The 11,877-nt window shown below is 39.6% G+C and overlaps 1 protein-coding gene across 3 annotated transcripts; it reads right to left on the minus strand.

Annotated features, from left to right (window-relative positions):
• Positions 1 to 3,575: 3,575 nt before the first annotated feature.
• On the minus strand, positions 3,576 to 11,760 carry rgcc (regulator of cell cycle). 3 transcript variants are annotated; one of them, XM_032567765.1, is made up of 5 exons: positions 11,429 to 11,760; positions 11,118 to 11,291; positions 7,175 to 7,282; positions 5,926 to 5,988; positions 3,576 to 4,151 (listed from the first exon to the last, which is right to left on the minus strand). In XM_032567765.1, the coding sequence occupies exons 1-5, from the start codon at positions 11,454 to 11,456 to the stop codon at positions 4,144 to 4,146; spliced, it is 381 nt and encodes a 126-aa protein (XP_032423656.1). In that variant the 5' UTR covers positions 11,457 to 11,760; the 3' UTR covers positions 3,576 to 4,143. The 3 variants fall into 3 exon arrangements, with proteins under 3 accessions (XP_032423656.1, XP_032423653.1, XP_032423654.1); XM_032567762.1 differs by having other exon boundaries at positions 5,926 to 5,991; XM_032567763.1 differs by lacking the exon at positions 3,576 to 4,151 and having other exon boundaries at positions 5,915 to 5,988.
• Positions 11,761 to 11,877: the final 117 nt, after the last annotated feature.

The raw sequence follows: 11,877 nt of genomic DNA on the forward strand, positions 1-11,877 counted from the left end.
TGGAAACGCAGTCAATGTTTCGCTGACCACCTATAACGTTTATTGTTTTACAACTAAGTAATGTCAGCCTGAAGAGTCTTTATGCTTGTTTTTTTTAAAAAAAATATTTTATTTTCTTGTTGTATATTGTTTTAAACCTTTTTTTTTTTTTTTTTCCCCCCTCCAGGGGGTCTTTTGTGGGCTCTAGTGTCCCTTATATGACAGTAGGCTGACAGGAAACGGGGAAGGAGAGGGGGGAAGACATGCGGCAAATATCGTCGGGTCCGGGGCGTGCCGGGCGTGCCGTGATGGCGTAGGGGTCGCGCTAACCCCTACGCCACCACGGCACGCCCGTTTTAAACCTTTTTGTACAAGCACTTTGAATTGCCTCTGGCTGAAAGGTGCTATATAAATAAAGTTGCCTTGCCTTCATTAGCCTACCCTGTTATCACTTGGAACTACTTCCTCGTACTTCAAAATAAGAGCCTCAAACAACAACAGGTGTCAAGCTTAAGGAACTCACTGTGAAAGACTTGCACTTGAAATATTGTGGCATTCTCTTTCCATAAGATCTCATTGACCACTATACCTCTGGTGTATTTACTATAGAGCCAGTGATTGCCTTCTGCCCCGTCCCATTAACTGACATTATATAGCAGAAATGTTGAGAATATGTATATGTTTTTCACAGTCATCTTTCTATGTTGACTTAAAGGTTCTGTCTTTATAAATGTAAATTAAAACATGACCAAAGCAGATTAAAATAGAAGTTCAAGGTAGCAGTACCCCACAGGGCATGATCAGTCTAAAGATGTCTGAACCCAGCCATTAATGTTCCCCGCCCTCGGTCCGCATCTGGACACCAGCGATGAAGAGAACCTGACATCTGGATAGGGGTGCTTCTGTGTTTTTGTGATGTGGATGAACATCTGTGCGTCCCTGCCCAGCCTATTCATATAGAAACCACAGCAGTCATCAGGGGGCCTCACATCAGAGTGCATCTCAATGGAAAGGCTTCATTTGGTAAAAAGGTTTTCTGTATGGCCAAGTCAAAGACTTTTGTCTTTTCAGAGTTCCCAGTTTTCACTTTATGTCCCTGCAGTGCCAAGAAATTCCTTCTTATCATTCTTGCATCACTTGTGTTCTCTCTACCTCTTCCTTGGAGTCTGTTGTTGAGACTCCAAGGAAGGACTCTTCCATCATCATCTGTTGGGGCAACAGAATCTGAACCAGTGACCTAAAAAGGCTCAACGGCCTGATAAAGAAGGCCGGTTCTGCTCAGACGACTGTGGGACCTCTGGAGACGACGACGCAAAGAAGGATTTCACATAAAATCAAGAAAATTATGGACAACCCTGACCATGTCTTCAGCCAAAAGGCTTAACATGGACCACTACACTAGATCCTTCCTGCCCAGAGCAATCACCGTCTACAGTAACTCCTTTAAAGAAATTGAATTAATATGAGTTACAACAACATTTGAGTCCAGTATGTGTGCTGGTTGTACTCTGGAAGGTCCAGTGCTTGCACAGAACCCATGAAGCAAGAAAAGATGCCTACTGCTGCCAGACAGGAGGAAGGTTGTTTCAACAGGGAGGGCTTCATCCCTGGCCTTCAGCGGTGGGACAGGGGGGATCATCTGTTGTGTCAACACACTGTCACTTCATCTATCCTCTGAACACCAGACTCAGAGCGCAGAGCAGCGCAGAGAGCTGGAGTCCAAGTACCCAGCTTCACTCTGCCAACTGTGCTGAGGAATCAGCTGGTGTCTCTGTGCCAGCTTCCTGTTGTCAGATGAAACCACGCTGGCATGGAGGGGAAGTGGATGGGCAAAATCTGCAGACCGTGATTGGTAGCCATAACTTTGGGGAGCCAGTTACTTGTGAATGCAGGTGAGCGACGTGAGTTCTTTTCACTTTTCAAGCAACACTAATTGCCTTTCCATTTACAAATGTGCGCAAAAATTTGTCGATATTGGGCTAATGTTGAAAAAACCACAATTGCGGCGTTTCCATTACATAACAAATGCAGTCAAAATCACACGTGAATAAGTCTGTTCATTCGATAAGCCATTAAAAAAAATTGCCACGCCATCATCCACTGAATCTGTTTATTGTTTTCCTTTCACTTCACAATTCTGAACAGTTTCTTTGTTGGACAATCACATCAAATCCAGATAAAATACGTTGAAGTTTGTAGTTTTTTTTTTTTTTTTTAAAATGAGAGCATAAAATCCAGGGTTAAAACCCTAAAGAAAAGCGTATTTTGTATTTGACTACATTTACCAGCAGCCTGTCTGCACCTGCTGCACTGTCTCTATGAAACCAGTATCGAAGCATGCCTTACCCCCCACCCCCCAATAGTGACATTTGACCTCTAGTAGTCAACAGACAGAGGGGTGCCTGTGACATCAGAAGACTTCAGCCTCAGCTGCTGCTGAGCGGGGTCACACCCTCCTGTCTCCCTCTACCTCTGGAAATAGACCCTGTTGCTAAAGACGTTACATAAGTGCTGCTTTGTTGAGTGGATGATTAATGGGCTCAGAAGCCCCGAGATTTGTTTAATCTATTTCAGTGTGTCTGTTCCTGCTTGTATGAGACGCATTCTAGGAAGGAAGTGGATGTTCCAACGCTTCGCTAATGCTAGTGCTTATTTTTCCGTCTGTCTCTCCTAGGCGGACGGCAGCACGAATCTGTAGTTAAGGAAACCAAAATGTAGAGAAATAAACACAATGTTGTTTGATTTGCCTGCATGGAAGACATGAAGGTTTGGCTGCAACAGGTTGTGTAATCTGGAATATGACAAAAGATGGGTAGATAGAGATTTTATGAGTTCACTAAAATGCCACATTAGTGAATTCTATTTATTTTTTTATATTTTCACAAGGAAGCATTGTTAATTTTAATGCCAGTTTCTCAAAATGATGTTTTGCCTCCCAATCAGCTGATGGGTTTAAAATAAAATCCCAAAAACTATGAAACCTGAAAAAACACAAGAATCATCAGTGACATAAAATTGTGCTAATTGGAATTACAAAAATCAATTCGGTTAATGGAAACAGGTCAGTTTTGACAAAAAAAAAATCCCAGCTCATTTTCATAAGTTTTTTGTGGTACAATGCGGTGAGTTTTTGTGGCCATAACAAAATTAGTGTTTAGTGTATCAGTGCTTACAGGAAGTCGTCCACTTTTATACAAGCTCACTGCAATATTATATTTTATATGTTTATGGATCAGAGAGATATTACTGCTAACAACGTCACAGCGCCACAGAACCTTTAAAACCAAAGCGTCCCTTTAAGATGAGTGACATCATCTGGAATTTTCATTATGAAAAAAACTCAGAGATAATTAAGGCCACAATATTAAACTCAGCATGATTGTTTGTCATATAAAAGCTGCCATGGCAACAGTGTATAAAAAGAACTGGTATTAAAAGCACTTTAAAGTGACTCATTTCTAGAAATGTCAAAAGGATGAGATTAGATGTTTTCCTCATAGTTCATTTCCTTCCTGAAAAAAGAAACTTATTTCATCAGACTTTTTGACGGAACAGACCGATGACATGAATGCAAAAATAAATACAAGAGTCTCGTGTTGCTATGTTAAGAATATTTTATAGTTGAATATTTTCTCTGGCAGGTGTTAGCTGTATTAGATACAGACACTGCTCTCCAGTTTTCCCTCCAGTCAGTGTGAGTCTCATCTTGATCCGTCCGGGTTAGCACAAATAGAATCTGAAACATTATATACATACGATACAAAAATAGATTTCACGAAAAGGATCATAAATCGACAGCAGGAAGCTTTATAAAATTACAAATATGTTTCTGTTACAAAAAGCCTTTTTTGTTTAAATAACTCTTCCAGCTCAGGTTTAGGATGAGAGAGTGGAGCTTGGAGTGTCCGTCAGGATGATGTTAGCGATCCAAACTCGTTTTAGTTCCAGTTCTACAGAAAGCAGATTGAGAACGTCCCTGCAGCACATAGTCCAGAAAGTGTGTGTGGACCGGCTGCAGCAGCCTTCAGGGTTCTGCTGCTGTTCTCTCCAGCTGCATCCTGCTGGGCAGCTGACCAGGCGCGTTTTAACTGCTCAGCGAGGGTCCAGAAATCCACTCCCTCCCTCCGTCATGGCTACGCTCCAAGGTGACAGAGAGCTCTTGGGTCACATGCCTGACAACAGACAGACGGACAGAGAGACACGATCAGGGATCTGAGTCGCCGAATCTATTCTCAGAGCGGCAGACGCTTGATTTAATAGGCTGGACGTCGTAAAGCCGTCGTTCTCTGAAGTAAATAAAAATTCATACATTCGTGAAAAAATAATTACAGGATCAATATCGAAATATGCAGTATCGCATACCTCTAATGTCTACTGACTGGAAGGACGGACAGATTTTCCTGAATGCCCTGTCTGTCCCCCTCTCTGTTTTAACACAATGGTATGATTCCATATCCTCACAATTGATTGGCCACAAGGCTGCCATGCTACCAATCACAACAAAGTTCTGCCATGAGCAGGGCGGAGCCACTGAGAGTAAGAGCTGAGCAGTGAAAGGAAAACAAAGTTTTACTGTTTGACCTAAATCTGATTGTTTGGAACAGCATTTTCCTTATTAGAATGAATATGAATACATTTGTGATTCAAATGACTCATTTTTAGAAATTTAAAAAGTATGAGATTAGATGTTTTCCTCATAGTTCCTTTCCTTCCTGAAAAAAGGAAACTGAACCCGAATTTGGATTTGTGTACTTTAATTCCTTCTGTTGTAATTTGATGCTAGATAAAAAATAAAAAAAACTGAACATAAAATCAGATAACCTGACCAAGGTTATTAAAGTTAACTAAAACTATCAAAATAACATCAACTTCGAGTTGCTTTCAACAGCCAACAGAAATGGTGATGGTAGAAATGCAAAATTGATCTATTTTACTGTTTTACTGGAAAATGTTGACAGTTTTTTTGGAAAACTAACAGTTAAGGTAAGGATCTACTTACAGCAAATCCACACAGACACTGCTACAAATGAGAATTGTGGTAATCATGCTAATTTCACATGTTAGCTCTGTGATCAAGACCAATGTTTGGACCTAATAGTGAGAACCTGCTGAAATACAGACTGTGTACTCCTAGTATTAATAATTCTGAATGGATTATGAGGAAAAGTCTTTTTGAATTTTTTTATAGTTCCATATATTAAGTTCATATCCACTGTTGTTTTAAAAGGACATTGTTGAAAGAACTAAACATATTTTTACATCTGCCAAAAAATTTAAAAGGCTATTTTTCTGTAATTTGTTTAGTAAAATGTTAAAAACATATGTTGTAATTAATTTGTAGTTTCACTGTGTCTCATAAACTGATTTTACTGCAGTTATTGTGTTTCAGTGCTGCAGAGAAACAGCTCTGTAACTGTTGTTTTATTTTACCATTAACATTTTATTGGTAAAGTAGTTTAATATTTAACCTACTTAGAATGTTATAAAAAGTTTAATGCTGTTATTTATAGTTAATTAAAGAGAAAACAAAATTTTTAAATCTAATATTGCTAGGTCAGAGCTTTATAAGCTTAGGGATACAAGATGGAGTTACATGTGCAAACAAAAGTAGAAAAAGATCCAGGAAGCTGGAGTTGTCGCTGCTTCCTGCTAATTTCACAACGCTAGCAGAAGAGTTCTTCACAGTCGGGTGACAAGGTGACAGGCGACCCCATGTCTGTGTCTGATGTAACCCAAGGCGTCTGCACAGCATGCCCAAGGCCCTTCATAATCCTGACACATCATTGTGTCTTGGAAAGCAGAGGGTAGCGCCTCCCATGGCGCTCCGTGAGCGGTCGTTAGCATAGCTGACACGCAACTGAACGCCCACGCTAATCCCAAAGAGCGGCGGGCGCCGTGGCGCAGGGCAGCTTAACCACACTGGTTCTGACAGACTTCAACACTCACTCTCTAATGTCCGGTCCAGGTCGGCGATGAAGTCCTCCAGTTCTTTGGTGTCACCCAGTTTGGCTGCGGGGGGCGGGACAGAAAGATGTGTGGCGTTAAATGATGCTCCGTTTATTTTCTGTGTGATGTTTATCTGATTATAGAGCTTCTGAAATGCTCCAAAGTGCCCCAGATTTGGATTTCTCTGGGTTTAATGAAGGAATATATGGAAGAATGAGACCATGGCGTAAAATAACTTTTGGTTCAGAAGTAAAAATGTATTAAATTATTTTAATATTATATCTCCATTACTTTTGCTTTTTTCACTAAATTTAAAATTTTTTCAAAATGGTATTTCAATTAATGTCAAATGTTAACATTAATGGAACGACCCCATTCAGCCTTTAATTGTTTTTTTTGTTTGTTTTTTGACTTGTTTATCTGTGTGTGCACAGGCTAAGAAAAATATGAGAATAGTAATATCTTGTCTTCTCTTCTAAACACAGAAAACGGTGGATTTACAAGCTGGAAGTTTCTTTCTATTAAAAGACAGTTGCTCCTCCACACTGTCGCCCTGTTCTGTTGCATTTTAACTAGGGGTGTCCTGATACATTATTTTTCACTTCTGATGCAATATCGCAGCTGTGAGTACTGGACGATACCAATATTGACCCAATGCAACATCAGCATGTATCATAAATGACTTATTTTATAGTGTGGAATGTTAGAAAATGTTTGGCCAAGTGATATTCAGACAGACAACAGTCAACAACCAGTATGAGAACAACGGACCTATTTATTATTAATCTATGGGTCTGACTGTGGGATACAACTGCTGCTGGATAGAAATCTTTTAGCTTATATCTGAGACTTCAGATGCAGGGCGATATATTCTAAAATCCATTTCTTTTGGCTGATATCAGACCAATTGTCTGATATCAATCAGATGATAAATTGAATCAAAATGGAGTGCATGTTGTTGTAATGATTGTGAATATGCTTGTTGTGAATTAAATTACTTGAAGTTGTCTGGGGATTTAGCTTTATATAAACAGACATACAATGAAAAAAAGTTTTACTCGACATATAGATACATAGATATAAGAAAAAAACTTTAAAAAAACAAGACTAAAAGCACTAATCCTTCTGTGAATTTTGCATTTTGAACTTGCTGATTCTTCCTTTTATTCCTCTTTAAATCTTTGACATGTTTCTCCTTCCATAAAACCAGAGAAGGGAACAGTGAATGTATTAGAGGTGCTGAGCTCACGTTTGGGTGACATCAGAGGCGGGGAGGTTGTTGCGGGGGAGTGGGCGGTGGGGGAATTCAGCCTCTCGTCACTGAAGCTGAAGCTATTTCTGTTGAGCGAATCGGCACCTGTCAGGAAGACAAAAGACACACAGATTAATCTGACACCAACACGGCCGATTCTGATCTGTGTCAGAAGAGCAGCTTCGCTTCCGTCTGCATTCTCCGTTAATGACAGCCTTTATCTATGGCCCTGTCATCTACATGTAGCGTGCGCACGTGGCCGGACTTTTTCCACAAAAGTACAGGAAAAAAAATACTTTTTTTTTCCATGACAGAAAATCTGCAAAAGAAGATCTGTTTAACTGTTGTTTGCTCTGCTGTCTGCCCCGTTTACATTCATTCGCTAATATACAAGTAGACCTGGGTAGCTATGAGATACCTGTATTCAATAAAATCCCCATAGTTCCACAATCTTACAGTGGACACACAAAAATGAAAACAGAAATATTTAACTTTAATGCACGCACCTAAAGAAAAATACAAACTAAATTTAGTAGTAGTCATTAATAACTGTGTTATTTTTGAGAATTTTTTATGCTTGCCAGCTTGAAGTAGCATTCCCCTCATTAGAGTAACTTTAGATCCAAACAGTTGAATTTGTTTCTCTTGTAAGTTAAAGTGAAATAAGTGAAAACTGTAGGAGCTTGCATTCTGCCAGCTGACAGACAGTGCACAGCAACAAGTTGAGGAGAGATGATGCTGTTCAAAGATAAGAACCTCTTCTCTTCTCATTAAAAACACTTCAAAGAGCAGAAAGACAGTAATTGTTTGCAGAGTTGAAACCTTGCAATCAGAGATGAACTAATCAGGAGTTACGTAACCGATATCCTTTTACAATTATCCCCCCCCCCCCAACATGCCAACTTTGGTTTTTTAACGATTGAAAAGGATTAAAAGGACTCAATGTGCTCCAGCGTCTTTGTTTCTGGTTGGAGTAGTTTTAAACCAAACATTTATGGATAAAATCAGACGTCTGCATAAGCTGCTTCAGTCTGACAGCTGTTGGTTGTTGAGTTTATTTACTGCGTTCAATTTGAAAACAGATTTTGCTGGATGATAAATTGACCCAGAAGTTATTGCGATAAAAGATCATATTGTTTTGAGATCATTTTTAAGCAATATGTTGGTAATGGCACAATAATGCAAGAACACTTTCTCAAAGATCAATAAACTTTAAATTCTATTGAACATTTAACACTGGCAATGGAGGACATTTTAAATATTCAAACTAAATAAACAAAACAACAGAAATAACAAATAAAATGAATTATAAAGCTTCCAAAAAACAAAACTGCCCTTCAAAAAAGGAGCTGGTTGAGACCAAGGAACCAAACTGACGACTTTTGTCATCCAGTTTTTGGTAGAAAGAGAGAAGAGAGAAACTGATGAATCATGCAAATGGAAATGATTGAGCATGTTTTAATTACCATGTGATTAACTGATTTATTGCTTTTTGCGACAGACCTATCAATAAGTCAAACTGAACTTGCCTCGTTGCCATTCCTCCCCAGCTGTAAGTAAGAAGAGAAGGCGAGGCAGAACTCTGCGCTCCAGCCTGCAGCTTAACAGCGAGTTAGATGTCAAGCACCTACTTACTCCCCACTCTGACCCGCTCCCAGCAGGAGACAGGGGTCACCACACACACACACCTACACACACCCTCGTAAACTGGGAGTTAGCATCAGTGTTTGACTTGAACTCTCCAGGCACCTCTCTTATTCATCTCTGCATCGCTTCCGTCTTCAGTCGTTCTTTTTCACTGACACATCAACACGTCGGAGGGAAGCAATGGGTGGGTTCTCTTCATTCATCTGCCCCTTCATCTGCAGATCCATCCATCAGGCAGTGAGACAATAGGTCCTCCTTACACTGGACAGCTCTCTCTTCATTAGACTGCCTTGGAGAGGACAGGAATCTGAACCCTTGAGTAAATCCTGAGGCTCTTTAGCTCCAAAAAAACCCAAAAACGAGTTCAGACACCTTCCTCCTGAGCCTGTACCGCATAAAAACTACCACATCTTAAAGATGAAGGTGTTTTTCTTTAATATATTAAAACAATGTAAACTATATGTGATAGATAAACATATACTAAAGACTAGTATAGACTAAAAAACCAACACTGCCGGCTCCTGTCTGTGAGCTGCGCTGCTTTCAGGAGTGAAGTAAAACCGGAGGCGATAGTCTGAACACATTTTTAGTTCAAGCCTATGAAAACGACCCTAATGTAAACGTGTGTTGCAATTGAACGACAGTAATGTAGTTAATCATGCGTGATGTTTCAGACCCGTTTTGAACAGCAGCACATAGCTTAATGTCAAGTAGGTTATCCGTTGAGACTAGATTAAATTCTCACCACCACCGTTTGAAAAAGTCCCTGATCTTGAATATCCCGAAACCATAAAAGTATTTTTTCCACACCTTTCATTGGAAGTCTAACCTACTTGTACATGTGTGTGGGGGGAAAGCATTTCCACATATGCGGGGCTGGAGGATACTTTTCTCTGTGTGTCAGCATTTGACTCTGACCCAGCTGAGTATCTGGAGCCAGCTCCACAGCTGGGGGAGACAGTTTTTTTTAAAACCACTCTATGGTCGAGTAATATATGAATATGTGACAGCTGTAACCCAAATTATACTACAGTGGATCTAATCTTTACTCAGATTTGAGGGAGGAAAAGAAACTTCCACTGCTGTTTGTTGAACGGCAGAGTGGGCCAAGATGAAAGCTAACCAGTCCAGCAGGGGGCACCAGAGAGATTTGATTTTTTAACTTCATATCTGTTAAAGTTTAACCTTTTACTTTTATTCCAAATTTAGAACATCTTATTTAGTAATTTTTCAATTAGAATTGTGTTTAGAATTTAAAGTAACTAACTAATAGCTTCCTTATGTATGTTAACAGTCACAAAGCAATATGTTTGTGGTGAAAGGACGTCCAAAAGTGTCACAGTCCAACGGGAATCAATAATCAGAGGAATGGAGTAGTGTAGTATTAATTTATGAAATATGTATATAAATAATATTTTATTTTTGAAAAACCATATATAATGATTTAGTAATTTATGATTTATTTAATCTGTCAGCCCCACCAATCAGAGCTCAGTGGGCGGGGCTACAGTTTCCGTTACTAAGTAACACCATGAAGTAACTGTTACTTCATGGTGCACTGGAGCAAATGAGCTATAACATAACTGTCGAAATGTCATTATCTTAACACATATTACACAAACTTTTATATATATATATATATATATATATATATATATATATATATATATATATATACAGTATATATATATATATTTGCATTATTAAATTACAGCATCTAATATATATATATATATATATATATATATATATATATATATATATATATATATATATATATATATATATATATAATAATGCAAATGATAAATGGCTTATATTTTATGAACTGTGAATAATTCTAATGCACTTATATTTCACTGATCTATGTCTGTTTTGTTTTATTTTATGGCCACACGTTTGCATGATTTATGTATTGCATTCTGATTGATCTGCAGTGTTATTTATTAGATAATGTGACGTTCCTGGTAACATTCTGTCATACAGTGAGTTTAAACAACTTATTATTGGCTTATTAATTACACACATCTTAAATTGCAACATATGCAGCCAAGGACGGTCAATTTAAAAAAAACAAACAAACATGGAAGTGATTTTTCACTTACAAAGAAAACCCATAAGAAAAAAAGATTCAGCCTTTGAACCCATAAAACCTGAGGCTGGTTCTGTTCAGAAAGTTATTGTGAATTTAAACCCACAAATTCTGGCTTGCAAGCTTCTATTTAGGTGACATGAAGATAGAAAAGGCCATATGGAAAGAAAAGCCGCTCAGGGAGGAAGAGGTAACACTCACTGTCGGTGTCGCTGATGCCGCTGTCGCTGACGCTCGCGCTGCTCCTCCTCTTCACCGTCTTCAGGTGCTCGTCGTACCTGAAGTGTCGCTTCTCCACGGGCGACGTGAAGTCTTCTATTACCGCGTCGAACTCGCACAGGACGTCGCTCAGGTCCTCCTCCTTGGCGAACTTCCCTGCAAAACGGAGGAGGCAGCAGCTGTCACTTCTACAGTTCAGGTCATTATTATACATGAAACCCTCCGACCAGGTGGCAGAGGGGCACGAAGCTAGAGGTAATAAGAGTGGCAGTAAATAATAAAAATGGACCTACCTGGAGTCTTCAGTTTCGGGGACTTCATGATGCCACCAGTCGGGTTTTAGAATATCCGGAAACTTCCTAAAACTGTCCGTATAATAAAATATCTCAGTCTGTCCCAGCGAGGAACGGTGACGCTCTGATGCTCTGCGAGTATAACCCCTCAGGCCGAGGACTGGCGCTTTTAAACGAGCCCGACTCGAAGGGGGCGGCGCGTGTGCGTCTGAGTGTTCATGTTGGCGCGCGTGACTAATAAAACTTTTCCCGGTTAAACTGCACCGCCTCCCTGTGCCCCCCCCCCCCTCAAAAAAGATGTTTGTAAACAACCGTGGTGTTAGCCGCCAAGAGGAGCAGTAATGCTCATGTTCTTCTGATGAGGATCCAGTTGCTGTGTCACCAGGCAGACCATAATACCCAGTGACCACACGGACATACAAGAACCAGCATCATCTTCAGTCATATCT

Source organism: Xiphophorus hellerii, chromosome 7 (genome assembly GCF_003331165.1).
Source record: "Xiphophorus hellerii strain 12219 chromosome 7, Xiphophorus_hellerii-4.1, whole genome shotgun sequence".
In the NCBI taxonomy this organism is placed as follows: Eukaryota; Metazoa; Chordata; class Actinopteri; order Cyprinodontiformes; family Poeciliidae; genus Xiphophorus; species Xiphophorus hellerii.

Excerpts from the sequence above, each read along its gene's own strand:
- rgcc (XM_032567762.1), bottom strand. The coding sequence starts at position 11,456 with ATGAAGTCCCCGAAACTGAAGACTCCAG. Across the intron at positions 11,292-11,428 it reads CCCGAAACTGAAGACTCCAG|GGAAGTTCGCCAAGGAGGAG; the intron begins GTAGGTCCATTT and ends TCCGTTTTGCAG. Across the intron at positions 5,992-7,174 it reads GCCTCTGATGTCACCCAAAC|CAGCCAAACTGGGTGACACC; the intron begins GTGAGCTCAGCA and ends TCCCGCCCCCCG.